Raw genomic sequence first — 26,873 nt, forward strand, 5'->3', positions numbered from 1 at the left:
AAATGCGAATAAACATTAACTAATATTACTAATCTTTTTCATTTTTACTTTAGATAATTCTGATTCCTGTGCAAGTGAACCATGTGGAGAAGGAAATATCTGCATACCTAATGCTGCTGGATATTCTTGTATCTGTCTGGACTTTGAAATTGGATCATCTTGCAAAAGTAAGGACAGCATAATAGGGAATTCGCATTCAGAATGTGACATAAAAATTCATGTTTCATTCTGATAGTCGGTTTTAATTGTTTTTTTTTAATAGGTTTTCTCATAGTGATGTAAAACTTTTACTCATAATTTACCAGCAACCTGAAAGAAATGGGCACGAATTACATGGTGGTTTTTAAAACCATTGGTTGAACCCATGGTTTATGCAGATTTCCTTTATAAATTATGCTATTTACCAAGTATATTTAAAAATATCCAATGCTAATGCACTCTTTTGTCACAGTGGGCCAAATTGACTTCTGTTGCTGTGGTTAAATATCCATGCTATTTTATTCATGTGTCCACTATTCAAACAGTGGACTCATGAATAAAATTGCATACTATGATGTTTACTGTAAGTTATAAAAATCACTCAACTTTTCACCTTCCTGCAGAATGTCATGTGCAGTGCACACAGACATTGACTTTAAAAGCAAGTAAAACACAATCTACAAATGTTGGTGGGAAAACACATTCGTAAGTCTTTTTACCTGTAAATATGAAGAGCAAAATGAAAAAAATAAAAATCAATTGAATAAATATCAGAGGAATAAATATTGCATGAGAATTTTTGAGCTCTGATTGGCTTTCAAAAGATACAGGTGAACCAAGGCTTTCTGTTCTTATTCCATGTCATAAAATTGCTATAACATGATGCAAACAAACCGTTCCATGACATTTGCTCCGGCTCTGATGGAAAATGTGCATGCTAAACCAAACAAAATCTAACCTCCCAAACCAAATCAACCCTAATCCTAATCTTTACATTCTTCTGAACTAAAAACTCTATTGCACTTCTATTTCTAACCCTATGCCCTCTGAGATATTAAGACCGGAGCAACTGTCACAGGAGCAAATGTCATGTCACCAAACAAACAAACTCCTTCATATTATATTATATCTTAGTTGTATATGTAGCTCTATACTCTATATAAAGTGCCATGAAAATAATTCAAAATTTCAACATGTTTTGGTTCATTTTTTCTACAGTTTTGATGTCAGCATTTAAGTCAGCATTTCAATTTCCCTTTTGAAAGATGAAACAACAATCTCGTTTTACTGCTATGAATAGCCACTTTATACTGTATTCTTTTAAAACAGACTTATCCTTTGCTTTCTTCGGAGAAGATAACACCACTTCTTACATCGATCGTCAAGTTCCTCTCTCTACTAGTACCAGTATAGAATGCAACTTTGATACTGATTTGTGTGGATGGACCCAAGTTGAGTTCATAGACACCGTTGATTGGAATAGGTTCACTGGAAGTGAGCCGTATTTCTTCATTGGGCCTTTGTTTGATCACACTGAACCTAGCCAAAGTAAGTTTTTTTTTAATCAGTGATTAGACACCTAGCATATCTTTGACAACCCTGGGGCCTGTCTCATTACACTTGTTGTAATAACAAATTTGTAATGATAGTTTAAAGCTACTTAAAGGGGAAGTTCACCCTGACAAAAAGTTTATTGTAAGAATAGCAGAAAAAATAAAAAATATTGCCGAAGGTTTGAGAAAAATTCATCAAATAATTAAAAAGTTAATAGAATTTCAATTATTTGATCTCTGACGTCATATGCGAGCAGCATTCCTGCATAGCGAATGGTAAAAAATCAATGAGATGTCATTTTCACAGGAAATTGAACATGGTTTTCACTGTGCCTTTTGTTTATCAATAGACAAATCATTTCGCACCCGATCATGAATAGAAAACAAAATTAAGTCATCAGTAACCATACAAAATTTGAAATTCATGCATTTTATATTACATAACACATGGGGCAGCTGCTCGTTTATGACGTCACAAATCCAAAACTTTGAACTCTTATAACTTTCTTACTCTTTAACAGATTTTCCTCAAACCTTCACCAATAATTTTTTACTATTTTTTCTATTTCTAAAACAAAGTTTTCTTCAGGGTGAACTTCCCCTTTAAATCCGTCAGTTTGATTGGCTGATGGTAAACTTATGGAAATGGTGCATATTTTTTTTTGTCCTCATCAGAGGTATTTATTACATTAAAATCAATAATCAAACACATACAATAAATGCAATTACTTTCATATTTCACGACCTTTTGATTTCATTATACTGTTTTTTCTGATATTTTTTTATATTGTTACTCTTTTACATTGAAATCAATAGACAAAACACCAACAATATATATAATTAGTTTCACATTTCACAGGCTTTTGATTTCGTTGTACTGTTTTTCTGTTAGTTTTATCTTATTACTGAAATGGAAATGGTGCATTCTTAATTTGACAATTTCTGTTTTGATATGGTGAACTGTAAATGTGGAAAATACTGTTTATTCCTATTTTGGAGCAAAATCATCCCAACTTTCCATTGACATGGGATGGGAGGCGTCCAGCTTGTAACCCACAGAAAGTTCCCATGGCTGTACATGGCACATTTCAGTCATAACAAATTATTAAACTTTTAATATCAACACGAGAAAAAAATTCTTGAAGAGTTACCTCAGAATTTTTGGCAAAACACGCTTCCAAATGCCTATGACCTGAGCATTGATCATTATGTCACCGCGGTCCAATCGGGTCATCTTGCTGAGAAAGGCTTCAGTCAATAGCCAAAAAATTTGAGGTAAGTCTTCAAGATTCTGTTCAGAGCAAAAGTTAAATAATTTGTCATTTTCAACCAGATGAACTGTCATGATCATAAATTTTGATCATGTTGAGCTTCAAAATAAAAGCTTAGACAATTGGCTTATTATATGATTGGGTGAAATCCAGCCAAATAAAGGGATACAAGAATTTCTTTTACTGTTGAGATCTTACATGGTATGCCTGCCTCATGCTTGAGTAAAACCTCAATCAAAATGTTTTTTTCTCCTTTGCATCTCCTCCTAAAGTTGTTCTATATTCAATTTATTACTATTGATAGTTCATCAGTTTTGCTAAGTTATAGATAATTGTGACTCTTAACATGTTTCACATAAGCATTCTATTTATATTCTATTTGTACAGTTATACTTGGGTCATCAGTTTTGCCAAGTTATCCATTATTTTTGCCACTAGCCATATGATTTTCAAATTATCTAAAAAAACTCTATTTGCTGATTCTTTGTTGGATTTTTGCTAGGTGGCCATGCTTATTGAATGCACATACTGACTTAATCATTTACAAGGCCATGGGGCCATTTCATGTAGCTGCTTGTAAGAGTGATTTCAAGAATGATTGATTATTTGTTGTGGTAAATGCTATTCACATTATTTAGCGCATAAGAAAGGTACACCAGTCGTTCTTAAAGTTGCTCTTAACTTTTAACAGCTTTATGAAACACCCCCCTGGTGATTGAGTTTATGATATGTACTTACTAAAGACTAAGCAGAGATGTAGAGATCTGTAATAACAATAATAATGATATTGAAATTCAGTTTTTCATAGCATCATATCGCAACAACATCTCTAAGCGATTTACAGATACATTATTTCCCCAGCAATGGGATTGTGGCTCATCCACTTCTTTGGAGCATTCCAACAAGAGTTGTTGTACAATGTACTTTTTTAGGCTAAATAAATTTTGTCTTCTATTAACTTGGACTAATTTTTGCTCAGTCTCCACTCAAGGCCTAATACCAAGTTAATCTAATTGTCGTTAAAGGACATATTGAAATAAATTCTATTCTAATGGCCAGATCGTTTAGTTTCCACTTTGTCTTTTTACTTTTCTGCACTATATCAAATAAAAATTTGGTTCATAAAAAGGTTGTGTCATCTTACAGACTAAAATAGTTACATCAAATGGACATTGAATGAAATAGGTATAGCCAAACTGGTTAGTAGACAATGTGGGCCTAGATTAAGTGGCAATTATCTGATAAAAGCAGTGCTAGTGATTTGGACCAGTGTGCAGACAAAATCAAGTTTTCAAAGCCTCTTTTATGCAGTGTACTGTTTTTCCATACAGGTGGAAGTTACGTTTACGTTGAGGATTCTGGGATTTCACCTGAAATCATCGCAGGACTGTCGAGCAGCAAGTTCCCTGGAATCCAGGGCGACGCCCGCCAGTGCTTTACTTTCTATTACTACATATCCAGTGGTGATGTCGTTGATCTCACTGTGTACTTCGTGGTAGAGGGCGCGACTGAACGGCAAATTGTGTGGAGTTTACCAGGGAAGGTTCTAAACAGATGGCTCATGGGGCAATTTGAGCTGGGTGTTGCAGGATGGTTCATCATCACGGCAAGACTGGAAGGAGTTCCCCTGGGATTCATCAGCGTCGATGACATCCAGTTTATTGATTGTCTTTACAATGGTATGCACGTCTTAAAGAGGTCTATATCCTGTATATTAAAAATAATTACCTTGAAGATATTCTTTTGTGACTGTAGTCTTGATTATTATATTTTAGATGTACGTATGAACGCGATACTTTTTTAACCCGTTGGCTTTCAGGAACCAGGGTCCCGTAACACAAAGGTTAGCGATTGATCATACCCTTGATTTTTACAATTGATTGTAAATTGTTGTCAATGGAATCAAGCATAGAAAAATTGTTCTGTGATCATTGCTAAGTTTTGTGTTACCATCCCCGGGTAGTCTCTGTACCAAGCCAATAGGAATTGCAAAATTTAGAAGTCAACAGGTTAATGTAACTTTTGTTATTGATATCAGTTCCATTGTAAATTGCTATATTTTGGTTGTTCTTGACCAATACCCACAAATGTTAATCCTGGGAGGATGGGTAAGGGATGTACCCCCTGCTTTTTTTGAAGATTAGGGACGTAAATATTATGCCCCCCTTAATATTTGGTCCTAATTTCTTTCAATACCCCCCCAATAAATCATTAAAAACATGCTTACCTTAACAAATTTTGGATGTTTTCCTAAGTATTGAAGATTCTGCTTTTGGGGGTGTTGATTGGCCTGACTTTTTGCAGGACAATGGCATTGCTAACTTCACATCTACGGAAGATATCAACTGTGCACAGCATACACACGCTATGTCTTGGAACTGCTAGGCAGCTGCCTCTTGTATATTGACTATATGATGAAAGTGAATACAAGGTGATATGTTTGCCATTGAATAACTTAGTAGAACTATTTTAATATCTTTTGTCCCTGAGATAATCCTGTTTGACGTGTTTAGCTTCACTAGTTTTACAAGTTTTTTCATTCTTAAATCTCTATATCTCTTGCAGGCAATGTTCGAGAAGATATTACCCTTGTACCTGGTAATGTAGTCTACATGTCGTCACCGAACTTCCCAAATGTTTATCCGAATGATGTGTCTCAGCTGTGGACCATTACAGCACCTGAGGAATATGGAGCTCGCTTTGATATTGACGTCATCAACATCGAAGACTCTTTTGAGAGACTTGCTATCGGCACTGGTCACGATCCAACCGATGAAAGCAGCATCTTGGGAAGCTGGACTGGACATCATCTGCTTCAGAGCGTCACCGGGGTATCTCTTCAGTACTGGGTGTCTTTTAAAAGTGATCTAACCTTCAGAGAACAGGGCTTCGTCATAGCAATTTACCCAGTGCGTTTTGAAGGTCTGGTCTATGGAAATAATTCTGATCAGTCTTTATCAATAATTATGAACTGCGTATAATTAACCTCAGCTATTACAGATCAGGGCCCCTTCTTACAAGGAGTCATGATTGATCCGATCAATCGCAACTATGGAGGGCCAGCAACGTCAACATCTATTATGCATTTTGTTCAAAATATTTTCTAATATGATGTCCATTCATGTATTCATTGTTTTCTTGAAAATTCACTCTGCTTCTCTCTGCATACAAAGGTCATTGTGCATATTTTTCGTAGAAAAAATTATGACACTGATGGATTTCCATAGAGTTACGATTGATCGGGTTAATCTTAACTCTTTGTGTAAGACGTGGCCCAGGTTTTTATGGGGGTACTAATTTGACCCCCCCTTTCATATCTCAGCCAATTATATAATCCAATTCATTTAAGGTTTGAATTCAATTTCAGTAATGTAAAAAAAGTTGAGGTAAACTGTTTTTGGCCTCAGATAGATTTATGAGCATCAATTAAACTGCTAGTTTACTCTTGTTCGTCAGAACTCCGGAATGGATGAAACATACTTTGGTATAACAATCACATCAGTCTGATCTCAGTGTGCTGGCATGACAGACTTGGGCCCAAATAGTTTGATTGCTATCTTTACTGTGTCCTGTTATATACTCACTTTTACATGGGTCACTTCTGCTAAAATTGTTTGTTGAGGTATTTGATGTCATCATTTTTTGTCATTGTGTTTTTTTTATGCAGAATATTTCGTCACTATGGAAAGCGGGAAACTCCTGAACATCACCTCACCCAACTACCCAATGACTTATCCTAACAGTCAAATTCTTCTATGGCTCATCACCGCACCTCCCCAACATGGACTCTACTTCCGGTTTGCAAGGTTTGCAACCGAATCTCAACGAGACATGGTGATTGTCGGAACTGGTGAATCCCCATCTCCAGATGCGGGCATCCGACTTGCAGAACTCTCTGGATTTATTACTCCAAGTGATATTGTCTCTGATGATAATGAAGCCTGGATAATGTTTAGACCTGATTTTGAATCAACTGAGGCATCTGGGTTCTTTGTAGAAGTTAGAACTGTTGAAAGGCCGGGTGAGATTTGTTCATTTTTACTCATTCCGTGTGTTACCACTTTCCAGTGGGAAATGGTAATTCAGAGCTTGCACATATGTATAATGTTTATTTAGATATAAGCCGTGTGTCCCATAAAGTAGGAACAGAGGCATGTTATTATATTTTCTAGCATTTGCAATTGCTTTATGACATACTAGTAATATGATTTTAAACCTGTGTTTTTCTTCCTTATTTTAGTGACATAATATGAGAAATAAGGTTTAAGTATCAACGAGCAAGAATAGATTGAATATCATTATTGATGGTTTACGGTTTGCATGGTGCTATTAACACTCACAGGAGTGGTTTAAAATACACCTGAGACATGTATCATGTCAAATATCTAAAGATATTAGAGCAATGAATAGAATAAAGAAAATCGTTTCATTCTCTCCTGACACCAATATTCAAGGAGGTACGTGTATTAGACAATATATACAAAGATATTTTGGGGTTATGTACTTCCAATATATGCCTATGCATTAGATCATTTCTAACTTCTTTATTCTGTCTACAGACTGTGGTGCAGCAGATGTGTTCCATTGTCCTAATGGACATTGCCTCTCAATGGAAGCTGTATGCGATGGATACAATGACTGCAAGGATTTCACTGATGAGGAACATTGTCGTAAGTATCGCTAATACCTCGGTCACATTTGCTCTACGGCGGCCGTACGGCGATCGAAAACAGGCATTTCATTCATTTTCATTCAAACCATCTATATGTAGCAGGTACAAAAAATGTTATAACGGCTCTTTTTGTCTCGCTGTATGGTGGCCGCAGAGTAAACGTGACCGGTTGACATGGATCCTAGTACCCAGCGAAAAAGAAAATATAGGAGGGTCTTGGGGCAATTTTGCTCCCAAAATTCTCAAAAGAGCCCTGGAGATTTTAACAATTAAATTATATTGATTGGCCAGTTTATTTTAATGTGTTCTTTTGTGGATGTGTATTATGGTATCAAAGGTTTGCGAGAGTGTATTGTTTATTGTCTATGTTTGAGTATAAAGTATTGGCTTTAAACAATTTTTGTCTCAACTGCATCGCAGACTGAGACTTAAGGCGCCGCTTTTCGGATTGCGATGGCGTCAACACCAAATCTTAACTGAAGGTTGATTTTTTTAAATGACAGCATAACTTAGAATGTATATGGATCTACATGTAGTTCATGAAACTTGGTCATAAAGTTAATCAAGGATTACTGAGCATCCTGCATGAGTTTCACGTCACATGACCAAGGTCAAAGGTCATTTAGGGTCAATGAACTTTGGCAGAATGGGGGTATCTGTTAAATTACCATCATAACTTTAAAAGTATATTGGTCTAGTTCATAAAACTTGGACATAATAGTAATCAAGTATCACTAAACATCCTGTGCGCAATTCAGGTCACATGAACAAGATCAAAGGTCAATGAACTTTGGCCATGATGGGGGTATCTGTTGAATTACCATAATAACTTTGAAAGTTTATGCATCTGACTCATGAAACTTGGGGATAAGAGTAATCAAGTATTACTGAACATCTTGTGTGAGTTTCAGGTTACATGATAAAGGTCAATGAACTTTGGCCATGATGGGGGTATCTGTTGAATTACCATCATATCTCCGTAAGTGTATTGGTCTAGTTCATAAAACGTGGACATAAGAGTAACCAAGTATCACTGAACATCTTGTGCGAGTTTCAGGTCACCTGACCGAGGTCAAAGGTCAATGGACATTGGCCATGTTGGGGGTATTTGTTGAATTACTCTCATAACTCTGTAAGTATATTGGTCTAGTTCAGCCATTCTCAATTTTTTTTTGAAGCGCCACATTTTTGTTGAGAATCTGTAATGCTCCACTATCCATTACACAAACCAGCAATGTATCAGCAGAGGGGGTCCAGAGGCCCCTGGTGGGGTCGAGGAGGCCCAGAGGTGCTCTAATTAATATCAACAGAAGAAATACAAACTACACTATATTAATATAAAAAAAACGACCATTGACTTTTTCACAACATACCAATGATTCCACTAGTTCAAAATGTTCTGCACCAGATCTATTGGCTGAAGCAAAACATTTAACTTTTCAATACAAAAATCTATATTTTGACATAATATTAAGAAGATGATACAATATTCCACTCTTTCCCTTTCCTTTTCTCTTTTTTTTCTTGGCTGTGAAAAACTTGGGGCCCCCCAATCCCGAACCCCATCTGTATGCCAGTGGCTGAAGTTACGTTTCCTGATTTTGCAAGGGCTGAAAATTAGGCCTTGCACTGCACTAAACCAAACTGCCCCTCTCTCTCTCTCTACAACTCACGTGCAGTATCATTCATTCAGTTTGCGTTAAGCAAGAGTGCATGCAGGCAATACATCTGAGCATACATGTATTTCACTTTTACAACTTCGGATTTTAATCGGCTCCGGAAACAAAGTTTCTGCTTGTTATGTCCCAAATTCATAATCCCTTATGATCAGGATGCTCTTTGAATATCACATTATTTGATATTTAACTCTTAAACAAAATGGATACTCTGGAAATGCAAAATTTCTCGCCGTTGAAATAGAAATCCTACAAACGGGGTTTTCAAATCACTTGTGTTGCACATAAACTTTGTATAGCATAGAATAAATAAAAAGAACAACATCGATCCTCTATAATAGGGGTTATCGAGTGCTAAATTAGACAAAATTTGAGGAAATCAATTAGCAATGTGTCAAGTAAAGAGTTTTTGTTTCCTCTTTTATTAAAAATGATTATATGAAAATGATCACCTAATCGTTATTTCCAGGTTACTAAAAGAACCATTTCTTCTCCCTTATTTTTCCTTATTTTTACTTTTCTTATACCGGCTCTCAATTAAGTGCCACTCCGCAAGGCTCGGTGCGCCATAAGTGGCGCACTCGCCACCATTTGAGAATCCCTGGTCTAGATCATAAAACTTGGACATAAGAGTTGTCAAATATCACTGAACATCTCATGCGAGTTTCAGGTCACATGACCAAAGTCAAAGGTCATTGAAGGTCTTTGAAACTTTGGCCATTTTGAAGGTAATTATGAGATTGCTGTCACAAATTTCAAAGTTTATAGATATAGTGTATAAGATGTGGATATAGGGGTAATCAAGTATCACTGACAAGTTTTAGGTCACATGATCAAGGTCAAATATCAATGAACGTAGTATTGTATCATTATATGAATGGTGTTTTTTGTGAATAATTATTTAATCGTAGTTTTCAAAGTCAGCACCGTGCTCTATTGAATCGCACAATGCAGGTGAGACCCCCAGAGGCATTGCATTTGTTTTTTCACTCAACCCTGGAGTGGTACATGGGGACCTGAAAGGGATTTATTCCTTGAAATGCATAGTGCTGGAGTGTATGGTGCATAATTATAGAGCAATTTAAATACCTCGAATAATGTACAAGTTATGAGTAATTAACAATATTATGATAATAGGCATTTACATAGCGCCATCTATCTAAAAAACAATCTACGTTGAGGTGCACTAGTATTAATATTACACCAGCTTTAGCTCGAGTTGCCTCCTGTGTATTTCAAGGAACTAATTCTGCCAAGTACCCATTCACCTCACCTGGGTTGAGTGCAGCACAATGTTGGTAAATTTATTGCTGAAGGAAAATACACTATGACTGAGATTTGAACCCACATCCTCTGATTGAAACACAGGAGTCATAACCACTAGACCAGGACGCTCACACAATTAAAGATAAATTCCAGTTCTGGTAACGATCTCAAAATGACTTTTTACAGAATCTAATATAATGACCACCCAAGTGTCTGTTTGTATGAATAAACAATATGTGCCAAAGGATTCTAGAAGAAATTGTGTAATTGTTGAGAAATAAGCAAAATAAGCGTGGATTCTGTCACTTCCGTTGGCTCTTTATTCCAGCAATAATAATACACTGTCCCATGTGTGCCTATATCTGTGTTGACGATCTTCAGTGTGATCGTATTTCAGCTTAGATTTTCTGTAACTGTACCAGATCTAGATCCATGATGATATAGTCATACTTAACCTTGATTTTACAGACTTTCTCACGAAATTAGTGGTTTACTGCAACTACTATCATTTAGCTTTAAGTGTATATTATATTTTTGTGTGTCTGCAGCCATCTGTGTTGCTATGCCTGAAGGATGTAGTTTTCTCCTGCCTTACAACATGACATATTTCCCCAACCAACATGCTACCAGCTTAGCAGAGGCAGAGAGTATTCTAGTGAAGGTAGGTATACTCCCAAAAGATTTTAACTCTTTGCATGCTGAATTAATTCTGGGGGATAATAATGACAGTTTTATTTTCTTTTTATTTAGACTTCCATATTGCACCATAAATGCTGACAATTATTGTATAGATGCTACCCAAGAACTTTCACCATTTAATATAGCTGGTTACACTTCGTAATTCCGAAACATGTAAATTGCCTATACCTCGATGTTCATTTATCCGAATATGTAAAAGGGTTCATTAATCCGAGCATTTGTGGTGTAATTCCGAAGGTTCGATAATCCAAAAACGAAATAAGGTTTGATGTGCCGCGAAGGTTTGTTAGTCAGAAAATGAAATAAGGTTCATTGTTCCGAAGGTTCATTAATCCGAAAATGAATTAAGATTCGTTGTTCCGAAGGTTCGTTAGTCCGAAAACGAAATAAGGTTCGTTAATCATTACGTTTTCGGACTAACGAACCTTCGATATTACGAACCTCATTTCCTTTTTGGACTTACGAACCTTCGGAAATAAACCTTCGGAATAACGAACCTTCGGAATATCCGAACCTTCGGAATAATGAACGTTCGGAATATCTGAACCTTCGGAATAACGAAGCTTCGGAATTACAAATGTATGCATTAATAGCTTCTCCAGTATAAAGGAAAGAGAAAACTTATTACAAATTTATTTGTCCAAATGTGCAAATTTGAAATATTTTGCAGGGCAAAGATAACTAACCTACACTAGTTAGTTCGGGGTGTTTTGAATGAACACTAGTTAGTGTAGGGTATATTGAAGCAAGTTTATTTCCCTATTTAGTCAATTCATGCTTTCCATATTGAGTTAATTCACACTATGCTACTACACAGTCAGCAGCTCACATAACCCGGTTTTTGTCTCACCTCCATAGCAGAGTGGGACTAGAGGTGCCGCTTTTAAAAATTAGAAAGTATATGGACCTAGTTCATGAAACTTGGCCATAAGGGTAATCAAGTATCACTGAACACCCTGCCTGAGTTTCAATTACATGATCAAGGTCAAATGTCCTTTAGGGTCAATGAATGTAATATTGTATCATTACATAATGTAAATGGTGGTTTTTATAAATAAGTACAGTAGTTTTCAAAATCAGCACTGCTGCTATATCGAATTGCGTAATACAGGTGAGACTGCCAGAGGCGCTGCACTTGTTATCACAATTTTTTTGCCATCACTTTCTCATTCTATTGCTAACTCACAGAGTGTAGACTGGCATTGTGATACCCTTTTTGAATCCTATTTCATCGCTTTAATGACCGGATGAAAATATAAAGAACACACTTTCTAAACATTGTCATCGCACATGGGTAAAAGAACATATCAAAAAGACAATGATTTCCATCACGTTCACGCAAGCAAATTGCTCAGGGCTGGTGTTCGATTCAGTTTTGCTTTTGAAGGTATGTTACTGAGCATTTTACTTGGCTAAGCACATTGTTTAAACCTATATTCAGATAACTTTCATGTATTTTACTTTATCAAGCCAAATCTAACAACCATTGTAACATAAAGTTTGAGCCAAATAAAGCGCAATGATGCATCCTTCTGTGCGGAGAAGGTACGACCGTGTGTATCACGTTTGTAAACTGCATGCAAGCCAGACTTAAGCCATAGGCAGCTGACTTTGATTTTAGCCAAAAATACAATTGAATACCAAAGATGGTTTGGTATTTTACTCAAGGAAATACTGAGTAGAATACTGTAAATTCTGTATTGAAATAAAGAAGTGGCAAGATGTTAAACTAGTCTTGAGAAGTGCCTGAAGTGAATACTTGACTTATGGAAGGTCTAATTATGCAAGTTTTGATTGATTTTGTAAGTAAAACAAAAATCATGTCTTGAAATAAAAATTATCATCATCAAATGTCTTCTGGGTAATTCTGTAAAATAACCTTTTTTTCGTACGTCAGAACCCCATTTCTCTCAAGTTTTACTTCACTTCATAAACTAACCAAGTCATGGTCATTTGAGATCATTCCAGACTAAAAACCAGAAATCAGAGACAAAAAATTTCATGAAGGTCCCACCTATGGGGTCAGAAGCAGTGGCGGACCGTGACCCGGATGAGACAAAGCATTGGGGGGGGCACATCATTGTTCACAGACAATGCAGTGCCCCCATGCTTTGTCTCGTCCGGGTCATGGTCCGCGACTGGTCAGAAGTACAAAGTTTATGGAATTATATGTACCCTTCTTATAAAAGAAATAATATTAATAATTAGATTTACTTAGTGCTCAATACCTTTCATTTCCTCACTTACTGTGGAGCATACCAACAAGCAAAAAGAGTTCCAAGACTTGATTGCTAGGCACACTGTAGAGGGTTTCAGATCCTACTGAATACCCATTTAACACCTGGGTAGAAAATTAACAACTACTGCACCATGATACTTCCTCAAAATTTGCGAATTCTAAGTTTCTTCATCAATATCATCTTATCACAGGTGACAGATAGCTGCCCTCAATTATTCAGCGAAATTGTAGCATGTAACATGTTGTTCCCCGAGTGTCTTCACCATGGCCCCACCCTCCGGCGTTGCAAGTCATCCTGTCTGCAGAGGGTGGAGATATGTGCTGAAAGCTACGAGACCCTGTATGGAGAGGACTGGCCGCTGGGTTGTGACTTGTTGCCCGAGACTGAAGAAGATTTCTTTGGCAGGTGCACAGGACCAGATGGAGGTACATGTAGGAATATGATTTCTTTGTCTCACCTGCGAAGCAAAGTGAGACTATAGGCGCCGCTTTTCCGACGGCGGTGGCGGCGTCAACATCAAATCTTAACCTGAGGTTAAGTTTTTGAAATGACTTCACAACTTAGAAAGTATATGGACTTAGTTAATAAAACTTTGCCATAAGGTTAATCAAGTATTACTGAACATCCTATTAGAGTTTCATGTCACATGACCAAGGTCAAAGGTCATTTAGGGTCAATGAACTTAGACCATGTTGGAGGAATCAACATCGAAATCTTAACCTGAGGTTAAGTTTTTGAAATGTCATCATAACTTAGAAAATATATGGACCTAGTTCATGAAACTTGGACATAAGGTTAATCAAGTATCACTGAACATCCTGCATGAGTTTCATGTCACATGACCAAGGTCAAAGGTCATTTAGGGTCAATGAACTTTGGCCGAATTGGGGATATCTGTTGAATTCCCATCATAACTTTGAAAGTTTATGGATCTGATTCATGAAACTTGGATATAATAGTAATCAAGCATCACTGAAAATTTTGTGCAAGTTTCAGGTCTCATGATTAAGGTCAAAGGTCATTTAGGGTCAATGAATTTTGGCCGAATCGGGGGTATCTGTTGAATTACCATCATAACTTTGAAAGTTTATTGGTCTAGTTCATTAAACTTGGACATTAGAGTAATCAAGTATCACTGAACATCCTGTGCGCATTTCAGGTCACATGACCAAGGTCAAAGGTCAATGAACTTTGGCCGAATTGGGTGTATCTGTTGAATTGCCATCATAACTTTGAAAGTTTATGGATCTGATTCATGAAACTTGTACATAAGAGTAATCAAGTATCACTGAACATCCTGTTCGAGTTTCAGGTCACATGATCAAGGTCAAAGGTCATGTAAGGTCAATGAACTTGACCGTCGCCATGTTGGGGTTTTTTGTTGAATAACCATCATATCTCTGTAAGTTTATTGGTCTCGTTCATTAAAAAGGGAAATAAGAGTAACCATGTATCACTGAACATCTTGTGCGAGTTAGAGTAGTATTCAAAGCGAGCACTGCTGCTATATTGAACCGCATGATGCAGGTGAGACGGCCAGAGGCATTCCACTTGTTTTTTGGGGGGGGGTGGGATCTCGTGGTTTTGTCTAAAAATTTAAAATGATAATGAAGATATTTCTGTCTCTGAGCAATTCAAATCTATATCAAAATATGGATATAAAATGTTAAGAACAATGCAAATTGAGTCTCCTGATGATTTCATTCAATTTTGATTATGGTAATAAAAGTATTTCTGTCTCTTAACACTTTACATATCATCAGATATCTAATTAAAAAAAAAACAGTGCAGGGTGGGTCTCCTAAAGTCCCAGTCACATATAGACACGGATCCTCACGGATCAACACGGCAATACCGGCATGATCCGGTGAGGTCCGGGATAGTTTTGCCCCAGATGACTGTAAACACGACAGCTTCACACGTCAGCTACACGGACCAACACGTCAGCTACACGGACCAACACGTCAGCAACACGGACCAACACGTCAGCTACAAGGACCAATACGGACCAACATGTCAGCAACACGTCAGCAACACGGACCTACACGTCAGCTACATGGACCAACACGTCAGCTCAAGGACCAACACGGCAGCTATATTGACCAGCACGGCAAATGAAAATCTGCTCATAATAATGAGCTGATATTTATTCATTTCTTTAGATAGTTATTTATTTTTCTCATCCTTGTCGCAACATTATATTATTTTGTTTGAAAAAAAATCAAAACTCCAAACTTCCTTAACTAGTGAAATCGCTGTTTTTATATAACACAGTTTACTGTTTTAAAAGTAGTGAGTAAGTACTTTAAATCTTGAACAACAAATTTAATTTTGAATATTTAATCATAAATAAATCAAGCATGCTTGTGTCAACTAATTAACAACTACTGAAAAGTTCATAAAATAACTAGCGTTGTACAGATTTGATGGGAAAAGGGAACACGGATTGCCAAGGATATTCCAGGCAGCTACACGGACCTACACAGCAACTACACGGACCTACATGTCAGCTACACAGACCAACACGTCAGCTACACGGACCATCCCGGATTGCTTATCAACCTGGCAGTCCACGGATGACGCCGGATGTTTTTGACAGTCAAAAACTGCCGTGTTGGCCTCCCGGGCGTTCAAGGACCACCACGGACCATCACGGACCACCAAGGATGCCCAAGGCACCAACACGGATCTCTCCCCGGACCATCCCGGATCAGATCCCTGGTCATCAGGGGTGGTCCAGGCTCTATATGTGACTTGGGCTTTATGATTTTTTTAATTTGATAATGGCATTGAAAGTATTGTATTTATCTAATTACTTTAAAGATATCTTATAATATCAGACATCAAATTCTTCTCACTATTACAGGATGAGTCTCCTAATGATTGAGTTTAATTTTGATGATAATAATGAAAATTATTTCCTTATCTAAGCACTTTAAAGACATATCATAACATATCATACAAAAAATTAAAAATGGATGCAGAATGAGTCTCTGAATGATTGGTTCTGTACATGCCATGTCAAGAAGTTTTGATTACATGTAAGTGCCAGGATATCCTCTCAAGAAAAATCAATTTGTGCAGGTATATATATTTTAAACAAAATGAAGTAACTTGTTTTCTTGATGCTAAAATATTTTGCACAAAATTGGCTTATTCATTCATTTCTTTTCACTCGTTTAAGAGACATTGAAGGCCAGAATAGCACAATTTCCACAATCATTGAAGAAGCATGAAATCATAATGAATTAGGCCCTCAATTTCAAAGGTGATTACAAGCCCTGCAGCTCAATCACAGATACCCATTTACCTCATCTTGGTTGAGTGCAGCACATTGTAGATCGATTTCTAGCTGAAGGAAATGGCCTTACGTCTGGAATTTGAAACCATGACCCTCTGTTTCAAAGTTCAGAGACTAATCCACTGGGCCACAATAGCATTTCAAATTCAGGTTCCAACTCTCTGACCGGGTGTGATATAAAAGGTACAATCAGGCATTTCGAAATAAGTTTCAGGGAGTATTTTTAACTGCTCACTGCGTAATTCTGCAAAATTAGTAAACTTTAACACGGGGTGCTTCATAAGTACCATTATGAATGATGTTATCTTATTTTGTTTTTAATAGTACAGGGCGTGTCATGGTCTAGTAGTTCTGACTCTCGTCTTTCAAACAGAGGGTCGTGGGTTCAAATCCTAGCCGTGACGTGTTTTCCTTCAGCAAGAACTTTATCCACACTGTGCTGCACTCGCCCCAGGTGAGGTGAATGGGTACCTGGCAGGATTAATTCCTTGAATGCACCAGGCGCCTCTAGCAGCTGGAGCTACAGCCGGGGTAATACATGTATATAGTGCGCCATTGAATACATGTAGGCAACTAGATAATTCGGCAACTCATAAATTTTATATATTATTATTAATATAGATGTTTTGAATACATCACTTTGTGGAACAAGACCAGCCTTTAACCCTTACCAGCCTCGGATTGTGGGCGGAGTCAATGCACAGGAGGGGGAATTCCCTTGGATGGTTTATCTGTACTCTGTGGATTATGGTCAATTCTGTGGAGCAACACTCATCTCATCAGATTGGGTTGTAACTGCTGCTCATTGTGTTTGGTATGTTGTTGAGATGCTCCATTACCTTAAAGGTCAAGTCCCCCCCAAAAAAAAAATTGTTAATTTAAATCGATAGAGAAAAATCAAACAAACCTAACGCTGCAAATTTCATCGAAATTGGATGTAAATAAGAAAGTTATGACATTTTTAAGTCTCACTTATTTTTCACAAAACAATTAAATGCACAGCTCAGTGATATGCAAATGAGAGAGTCGATGATGTCCATCACTCACTATTTCTTTTGTTTTTTATTGTTTCAATAATACAATATTTCAATTTTTACAAATTTGACAATAAGAACCAACTTAACTTAACCATAAACTGTTAAAATAATGGTAATTCCACATGTTCAGGAGAAATAAAATTTTGTTTCACTAGACAAGGAGGAGAAAAGTAGAATATTGCATTTTTCTTATAATAAAATGCAAAAGAAATAGTAAGTGGGTGACGTCATCAGTCTGCCAATTTGCATACCGATCAGGATGTGCATATAAATGTTTTGTGAATTGAAGCAAAACTTTAAAATGTCATAACTTTCTTATTTTACATCCGATTATCAATTTTTTGTTGGGGTGGACTTGTCCTTTAATAGACCAGTTCGTAGTTACGTCATGGACAGTTTTTGTCAAAAGACCTTTCATTTCTTTCATTATGATAGGCAGATTTCAAAGCAAGATATTACATAAGCTTGCCTTACACAGCAGGATGAAGAAATTGAATAGACCAGGTGACTAGAATAGCACACCAATTAACACTTTAAGAAGGTTTTTGTTGCTTTCCTACTTTGAATGCATATTGTAGCATGTTGCACAGTGTACTTGGCAAACTGTGAAATACCAGTCGTTCGTGGACGCATTGTTGTTATTTGTGGATGTAAGTGAAAACTACTATTCAAAAGAATACATGAATAATGGAGACATCAAAGTTGGTGCTTATTTCATTAGATTTTAAACCACCTTGTCACTTGAGTACAAATGACCTTCCTCTGATCATGCGTAGAATCATTTGATCATGCGCAGAAAGGAACTAAGAACTGGCTTATTCATTAGTTATACAAGTTACAGAATAAAAGTATCTTTTATGTGGGGTTCAAATTAACTAAGAAGACTACTAAAACATATTTGGATGATTGCAAGTCTCTAGTTAGGAGTAAAGGTCAAAATGGTTTGAAATTGTAGCCATTCGTATGATTGATATGACTTTTATTCTAATGAGGATGGTAGCATTGTCACAGATGTGAACACAGCATTTGTACAATGATTTAGAACTTCAAACAGTAAGATGTTCAATGTCCTGATATTTGCATCAAATAATGTTTCATTCCAAAAGGGATTATCAGATTATCGTAAGATGTGCGGTAACGTTTACAGAGCCATGATGACCAGTCTCACTTAATATCAAATAAACTTGATCCACAGGGGTATAACTGATCTACTAGACTCAGTCATCATGGGAGACCTTCATCTGTCAATTCATTCGGAGCACCATCTTGCAATCGCTCCAGATGACATCTTCATTCATCCTGAATACAATGATATCACAATGAATGCAGACATTGCTTTGATTAAACTTTCTGAGCCTGTATCCTTCACCGAGTATGTTAGACCAGCCTGTCTCTCACAAACGCTTCAGGAATTTGGAGACTACACGACGTGCATCATCACCGGTTGGGGTGACACTGAACACGGTAGGCTTAACTAAAACTGACTTAAATCATCAAATTGAATCCAGCTGCTTGCTGCTTGTAGCCAAAGTTTGGTTGATTTGTCAATGAAATAAAGAAACGACCTCATTAGAGTAAAGAAATATCATTCAGTTTGCTTCTTCTGACAATAAGTGGCATGTTTGGAAAGAAGTTGCAACCCTAGCAATGTGGCCTATGCTGTCAAACATTTAGTGCAACAACCTCTTGGTTCTCTTTCTTAAAGATTTATAGTAATATCTAATGAAATATTTCTCTAACATATGTACTATCAGCCAGTGAAATTGAATGATGTCAGTAGCATTTGCTATAGCAAATATTTAATCATATTATTTTTTGTGAAATCTGCCATTGATCTCTTACTACTCACAGCAGTAGCTCTCTCAAGAGAACTACATCAGAAGCTATCTTTGAAAGCCTACAAAAAATCTACAAAAAAAAAAATCAATTTTTTTTTAAATAGAAAGGGTGTGTGTTATGTGTAACTGAATTGAACCTATTATTATGGGTAATTTACTTCATAAAAAGAAAGTATATGTACAAAAATCTTGAAAACATTTACTGTGATGCATGATTGTTTTATAAAATTTTCTTTTTAGATTTTCTGTGAACTAATTACATATGTATGATTTCAAGAAAACAGTTATTTTATCACTGGAAAACATTGCCTGATCATGACCGTTTACCTGTGTTGGTGCAATATATAAAAAAATAAATTGTCTTTTGTTTCTTTTCAGTTGAGGCAGACACACTACGCAAAGCTGTTGTTAGGTTGATTGAGGGTGAAAACTGTAAAAAACTCTATGACATCCCTGACGATTATGACACTCAGTATCTTTTATGCGCTGGTTTCGAAAGAGGTGGAATAGATACTTGTCAGGTTTGTTTTCATGATCTATCATTATGACAATTTATCTTTCATGATTGTATTCCTCTCAGTGTGGATTCAAAATCAATAAAGTAAACTTGAAACTTGATCCTTTCTGTAATTGTCATATTAACCCTTATTTTGCCAGTAACATATTTCCCATGTGCCAGGTTTATTGCAGGGGTATGCATGAGTGAACATGGTACTATATGTGCATTTGGCACAGCTACATAGATCACTGTACACAGCTATGGCAGCTTAATATCTTTTTAGAGATATATGGGGGGGGGTTCAATTTGATCCCTCCCACCTTCAGATCTCGGTCACTGATTGTCACTGATTGTGTGATTGCCGCGAAAATTGGCACGCACATATAGCCGGATGTAAACTACAAGACTGTATAGTAAAATTTTCAAAAAAAATATTTTTTTGTTAATTGATTATGCAAATAAGCACATGAAATTTGTGGTGAGTTTAACATAAGTATGGATGAATAACATGTTCAACAGAGATTGAAGATATCGACAGTCGTCATTTAAACTTTAGTCACAAAAATGTCAACAGGGGAAAGCATTTTACTAAAATTATAAGGAATAAATTGTGATAAAACCACAACCTTACAACAAAGTTGGTTTCTTGCATGTACATTAAAACCCAAAACATGGCAAAAATGGGTTTTGTACCTTTTGCATTCGATGGACCATTACTTTGTGACCCATGACAATTGTGATGCAAGCAAGGTGTCAAATTAAATTTGATAAGTTACTCAGTCATGTAGAATAGAAGTATCAACAATAACTCATGCACTCTTGATATAGCTGATCTTTGAACTTCGGTTACCTTATTTTAGAAACACCCTGTATAGCTAATAAAATGCTTATTTTGATGAAAATATCAATTTTGACATTTCTAACAGATATCTACAAAAAATGTCAAAACATAATTAATTTCCTATGTATTTCTTTGTTCCTTGGAACCTTTGTTTTTTTTTTCCAATGAACTTTTTTTGGTACCCTTTTGTGATCTAAGTATAAAAAGCATAAAATAAATTCCATTAACCATCGAAAGTAAAAATAATCATACATTTACGATCATTACGAAAATGTCCCGTTTGATTCTCGACCTCACTTCGCACTGCAAACTGCGGTTTTATACCCCGATTCGTGTTTGGAATATCTCAAACAACTTTTCCAACCCCGATAAACTCGTCTTGGCCAGGTAATCCCCTTGTCTCGATTTCACCACCACGGGCCAGCTAAATGAGCGTTGAGCCAAGGACGAAATGATAATCAACGCTGCGCTATTACGTAAGACTTGTCTGCCTGTAGAAGGATCTTCGGAATGAAATTATTGTATTCGATATTAAACACGTTTTCAAAGGCATATTACATTCAGACATCCAATGCTAGTCCATTTTCAATTTCGAACGAAGAAAATCGACCTTGAAATAAGGAAAGTAAGCGAATAAAAATTACGGTATGCTTAGCATGCAAGGACTGCGATGCATGCATAGTTTCTGTCCGTCCAGCAAGAAAATGGGTTCACTCGCGCAATGATACAGTCTTAACGTTCGAAAAATAGAAGTAATGGCATACCAACATACAAAGTATAATAATCATGCTGCTAATATGCACAAAAATATGAAATCATTATTTTTTTACCCCAAAGTCTTATTCATAATTTAAATACAAACTATGCCTGTAACTATTTTTTTAATCGCAAACGTATTATTGCACCATACGTGGTTCTCCGGTAAACTGCCCATGTGCGCTGCATCCATTCCACCGTTTGTTTTGGGTCGTTTTAGTTTCCACCATTAAATGTCTAACTTAGGTATGTTGTGCTAATTTTTTTGTAAGTCAAAATGTTCATCGTTGGAGAGCGAGTTCAGGCGAAGAACCCCAAGACTGTTTAATTCTCAAGAAATTTATTTTTGAATGCTCTTAGAAACGCAACTTTTACACTCAATTTTTACACCCTCAACCACACCCTCTCCCGCTCGATCGCTTCCGTATCTCACGCTTTCAAAAATATTGTGCCCCCTTCGGGATTTTGCCCCCCCCCCCAAAAAAAAAAAAAAAAAAAAAAACTGAAAGTGTTCCGGCGCGCCTGGGTGGAAACAAATCTGAAAGAAAACATGAAACCAAGAAAGGTATTTCAGAGGGAGGTTTACCGTATACACAGGCTATAGGCCTACAAAATAAGAACAATAATGGGAGATAAAGATAAAGAAGATCACCTGCTAATAACGCATGTGAATTAGAAAACGTTCTGAATAGATATGAATAGAACATTGAAATGCTATCCAAACATTTAGATTCATAATGCTGGTCTTTGTATTTTAATGTTCTATGTATAGGCCTACACCTCAACTTTGAGAAAAGGACATTTATAGGCCTTACTACAGATATGATTGGCAAATGCACGTTCTTTAGAGGTGTAGAAAGGGGGTGGATGAAGAAAATAAGTCTAGAAAGAAAAGAATTAGACAGTCAGACAGAGAGAAAGAAGGAAAGAAAGGAAGGAAGGAAGAAAAAAAGAAAGGAAGAAAGGAAGGAAGAGAGAGAGAGAAAGAAAGAAAGAAAGAAAGAAAGGAAGGAAGGAAGGAAGAGAGAGAGAGAGAGAGAGAGAGAAAGAAAGAAAGAAAGAAAGAAGGAAGGAAGGAAGGAAAGAAAGAAAGAAAGAAAGAAAGGAAGAAAAAACTTTCTATCAACGCGTGTATACATCCATGCTCTCGCCGGAACTACACACATTGCAATCCATCGTGTGTGGCCCCCTGCTGTGACCGTAGACGCTGGGGTGAATTATCTTCGGACCGAGGTCAAGAAACAGGTGTTTCTATACTTAAATTTCATGCCTGAGGGCAATAGGATTTGTATTACTGGGAGAAGATATTTGATGATAAGGGAAAATCGGGGTATACAGTCCTCAAACGCGAGATTTTCGTCATGATTTTTGTTGAAAACACAATTTCCATTGACACAGAATCGTGTTTTTGAGCAATTGTGAGTCTGACATGCACTTAACAAAATGTTGCTTGATTTCGGAACTGCATACCTAAGCTTGGTTTCAAAAGATGCGCAAGCCTTGAAAGTAAAAAGTCATAGAGCAGTGCGGTCAAAAAATTTTGTGTGGTGGCGAAATTCGAGGGGGGGGGTCAAATTGACCCTGCCCCAAGTTAAAAAGGGTTAAGTGATTAGCATCAGTTTGTATATAAACAGTACATTAAAGCGACATTTCATCGACGAATCATGGGGAAGTCAAGGCTTACCTCATAACAGAAAAGGGATTCATGTTTTTCATTCTGCTGCATGCCTGGGGGTGTTATGTAATAGACGCAGGCATGTCTGGGAGGTCTCCATAGGGCCGTCTGCACCATCCCGAGTTTTCAAATTAGCGCGCTATTTCTGATCCGGCAAATTATCCCGATCTGAAAAATCTCGAGATTGTTTGTAATACAGACGCAATTATCGCGCTAGTTCGTAGGATTAATCTCGAGATTGCAATCCCAAGTCAACTCGGGTTTATTTGCAAAATAGCGCGCTATTTACGAATTATCGCGCTAATTCGTAGGTGCAGACGCACTCGGGTTTGGACTCGGGTTAATTTATTCATGACCTTCAGTCCATAATGCAATTCGCGTTCCATTTCCGCCTTGGTAAAAACATAAACAGCGATTATACCGAACGCATGCGAAAGTCAACTTTATCATAGCGTTCATCAATTCCCCAATCAGCAACGATGGTGTCAAGCCCCCCGTGAATGGATTTTGGGAGAGACCAGACCGATGGGGGAGGCGCTCATGGTCATAGTCAATAACAATACTGACAGCATTGTCGTCTTATTCCTTCGCAAAATGTGAGCAAATAGCATTTCTTTCCTCCCCCCTCTCTCTCTCCCCCTCTGTCGTTGCCTCGGAGTCCGCCATCATATTAAACGAAGAATACTTCACTCGCTTATAATTATAGCGCGGCTGAGCTGAGAGGATTGTTGCATAACAACTGTCAAATTCGGCGAAAGAGTACATGTACTTGATTGCATATCGCGGGCGCGGGAAGTTATTCAAAAGCGCGGGCCGTTGAAACTCCAAGATCGAAAGTGCGCATGCTCGGAATATCGGCTTGTTGCCTCGCTCGAGCAAGAATCGCTCTTCGTGCGATGGTGGAGACGGGGTTTCTTGAATCTCGAGATTAATCGCGAAGAGGGCTGATCGGGCTAAAATCTCGAGATTGAGCAAACTCGGGATGGTGCAGCACCGCCTAAGGAGAGCAATAGTTAGTAGACTAACCAACCGGAAGTAACTGCATGTTTTCACTTTGAAACATGTAACATCAAAGAGGATATTTATTTTGGTTTATCAATCAAGAAACCTGCTATGAGTCTAAGAATTGGGATTGTTGGAAACTGGAACTGCGATGATCCAAAGTAAATAACCATCACGAGTTCGGTCAAATTTGTGCTGTCCAAACTTTTATGGCATAAGTCTGACAGGCGCTCATGATGGATGGATTATATTTTCCAAGTCCATGTGCCTTTTGCAAATTTTGTATTGATTCAATTTCTTCAGGAACTGAATTTCCTTATCTTTTCATGCATGCATATTCATTGCAATATGAAATCCTGTATAAAGGTTAAACACAAATGTAGTAACAACTAAAAACTAAAAAATTGACGAATATACAAATGTAAAAGTGAAAAAGACTCTTCTGTTCTGTTTTGAAAGTCTGATCAAACCTATCATTTCTTTTTCCTGTGCTATCTGGTTTTTTGGTCTAACTTCCCAGAATAAGGATAGGCTGAGTAAGGCAATAAAAAATGCCAGTAAAGTGATAGGTTTGCCAATAACCCAGTTGGAAGACATAGCTTACAAAGCAGTCTTGGATAAGCTACATAGTATCATCAGAGACGATACCCATCCCCTCCATGACTTTGTAGTTTTTAATAGGTCTGGGCGGATCCGGTTACCAAGAATAAGGACTAGCAGGTTTAGATGTTCTTTCCTCACAAATGCAATGGTTCTGTACAATGCAGAGTTTAAACGATGACCCCCTTTCATTTATATCATGTGCAATATTGTTTTGTTAGTGGGCAATACCCTTCAAACTGAAACCGACATACCTCCAAGTACTTACTCCAACATGTATTTTAATCCAATTGATTTCTTGTATTGTACTTCATTGTCATGCCATATTACTTTTATACGTTGCGGGGGCGGCTGTGCTGAGGCAATGCTGCTTGGTCCTGAGGGGGGACCGCCAGGCGTGGTGGTGGTTTCCAGCACTGGATGGGTGCCGTTTCGACATTGTTATCGATGACTTGTAGTGGTGTGTAGTGTTGGTTGGTATGGTGTGTTTGTGGTTTGTGTTGTGGTGTGAGGTGTGTGGTGTGTTTTTGGTGTGGAGTTTTGGGGGTTATTGGTGTGGTGTGGATGGGTTATTTGTGTTTTTGTAGTGTGATGTGTTGTGATTATTTCAATGTCGAACCGGGGCCCATGGATGTGTTGGGCTGGCACCGTGCTTGAGACGTTTCCCCCCTCGGCACCAGGTAAAGTTTTTCAGTGCAGCTGCCCTTGCAGCGTATCATTTTGTTCTGGGTTAGTATTAGGTCTTTGTGTATATTATTTAATGCCATTATTTTTGTAATTATTTATTATATGTTATATATTGTTCTTTGAATACCAACAGCCGGAATATGATTTTTGTGCCAATGTAATTTTTATTTTGAGCATGACAATAAATTTTGAATATCTGAATATCTAAATTAAAATGTGAAAAATTGAAAATGGAGAAAAAAAGCCCACAAATAAAGTAAAATATGACAAATAATATTTCTTTCTTTTAGATGATCTTTTGTCTATTTGATTTTTACTAGGGTGATAGTGGTGGTCCTTTGGTGTGTGAAGGTGCTGATGGGAGATGGCACCTGACAGGTGTAACAAGCTTTGGTAACGGGTGTGCTGATCCAGGCTTTCCAGGAATCTATGCAAGGGTTTCAACTTTACTCCCTTTCCTGGAATCTGTCATATCTGGAGGTATGTTGTAACAATTTTCTTTGCCTTTTCTCATTTAAATTATGTTTTTACAAAGCGGGGTTTGATCCTATTACAGAAATAATTTTACAATCTTTTTGTGTTTTTAGCTCACCCGGCCCGAAGTGCCAGATGAGCTTATGCCGTGGCGTAGCATCTGTCATTCTTCCACAATTTCAAAATACTTCTACTTCGCCATTTCAAATCTGATTTCAATCCTGTTTGCTTTATATGATAGCACTAGGTGGGGGATTCAAAACTTCTACACAGAATTTTTAAACTCATTGAATGTGCTTATTAACTATGCACATTTTTCAAAATTCACAAAGAATGCTTTTCCTTTATTTGTTGACCGACTTTGATTTTTTTGCTTCCTTTTGGTAAAGCTTCATGTGGTTCCACAAACTTCTACCCAGAATTTCAAAATTTTGACTAGAAAAACTTTTATGCTGATATATGCAAAATTGATTTATGCGTATTTTTCAAAATTCACATAAAATGCTTCTTCATTTGTTGACTGAGATTTTTTTTCTTTCATCTGGTAGAGCTTCATGAATTTCACCAAATTTCTACATGGAATCTGGAAACATTTATTTATGCAAAATTTATTCATAATCACAAAAGAATGCTTCTTCTTTATTTGTTGACTAATTTTGATTTTTTTCATCCATCTGGTAGAACTGCATAAGGGTCACCAAACCTCAACACAGAATTTATAAATTCTGAAAAGAAATTATCCATGCTAATTTATGCAAATTCATTCAGAAATCACAAAAATAATATGCTTATTCTCCTTCATTTGTT

General features: G+C 37.0%; 1 protein-coding gene across 1 annotated transcript in view; it reads left to right on the forward strand.

Moving 5' to 3' along the window:
• The first annotated feature begins 662 nt into the window (after nucleotides 1-662).
• The window catches only part of LOC121422593 (enteropeptidase-like), a 29,960-nt gene continuing 3,749 nt past the window's right edge, over nucleotides 663-26,873 (forward strand). Inside the window, exons 1-12 of the mRNA XM_041617742.1 lie at nucleotides 663-684; nucleotides 1,309-1,527; nucleotides 4,135-4,482; nucleotides 5,369-5,725; nucleotides 6,471-6,824; nucleotides 7,363-7,473; nucleotides 10,966-11,078; nucleotides 13,547-13,781; nucleotides 17,279-17,471; nucleotides 18,890-19,158; nucleotides 19,911-20,053; nucleotides 25,913-26,072. Coding sequence (XP_041473676.1) covers nucleotides 663-684; nucleotides 1,309-1,527; nucleotides 4,135-4,482; nucleotides 5,369-5,725; nucleotides 6,471-6,824; nucleotides 7,363-7,473; nucleotides 10,966-11,078; nucleotides 13,547-13,781; nucleotides 17,279-17,471; nucleotides 18,890-19,158; nucleotides 19,911-20,053; nucleotides 25,913-26,072 — 2,524 coding nt within the window. The remainder of the gene's footprint in view (nucleotides 685-1,308; nucleotides 1,528-4,134; nucleotides 4,483-5,368; nucleotides 5,726-6,470; nucleotides 6,825-7,362; nucleotides 7,474-10,965; nucleotides 11,079-13,546; nucleotides 13,782-17,278; nucleotides 17,472-18,889; nucleotides 19,159-19,910; nucleotides 20,054-25,912; nucleotides 26,073-26,873) is intronic.

Source organism: Lytechinus variegatus, chromosome 10 (genome assembly GCF_018143015.1).
Source record: "Lytechinus variegatus isolate NC3 chromosome 10, Lvar_3.0, whole genome shotgun sequence".
In the NCBI taxonomy this organism is placed as follows: domain Eukaryota; kingdom Metazoa; phylum Echinodermata; class Echinoidea; order Temnopleuroida; family Toxopneustidae; genus Lytechinus; species Lytechinus variegatus.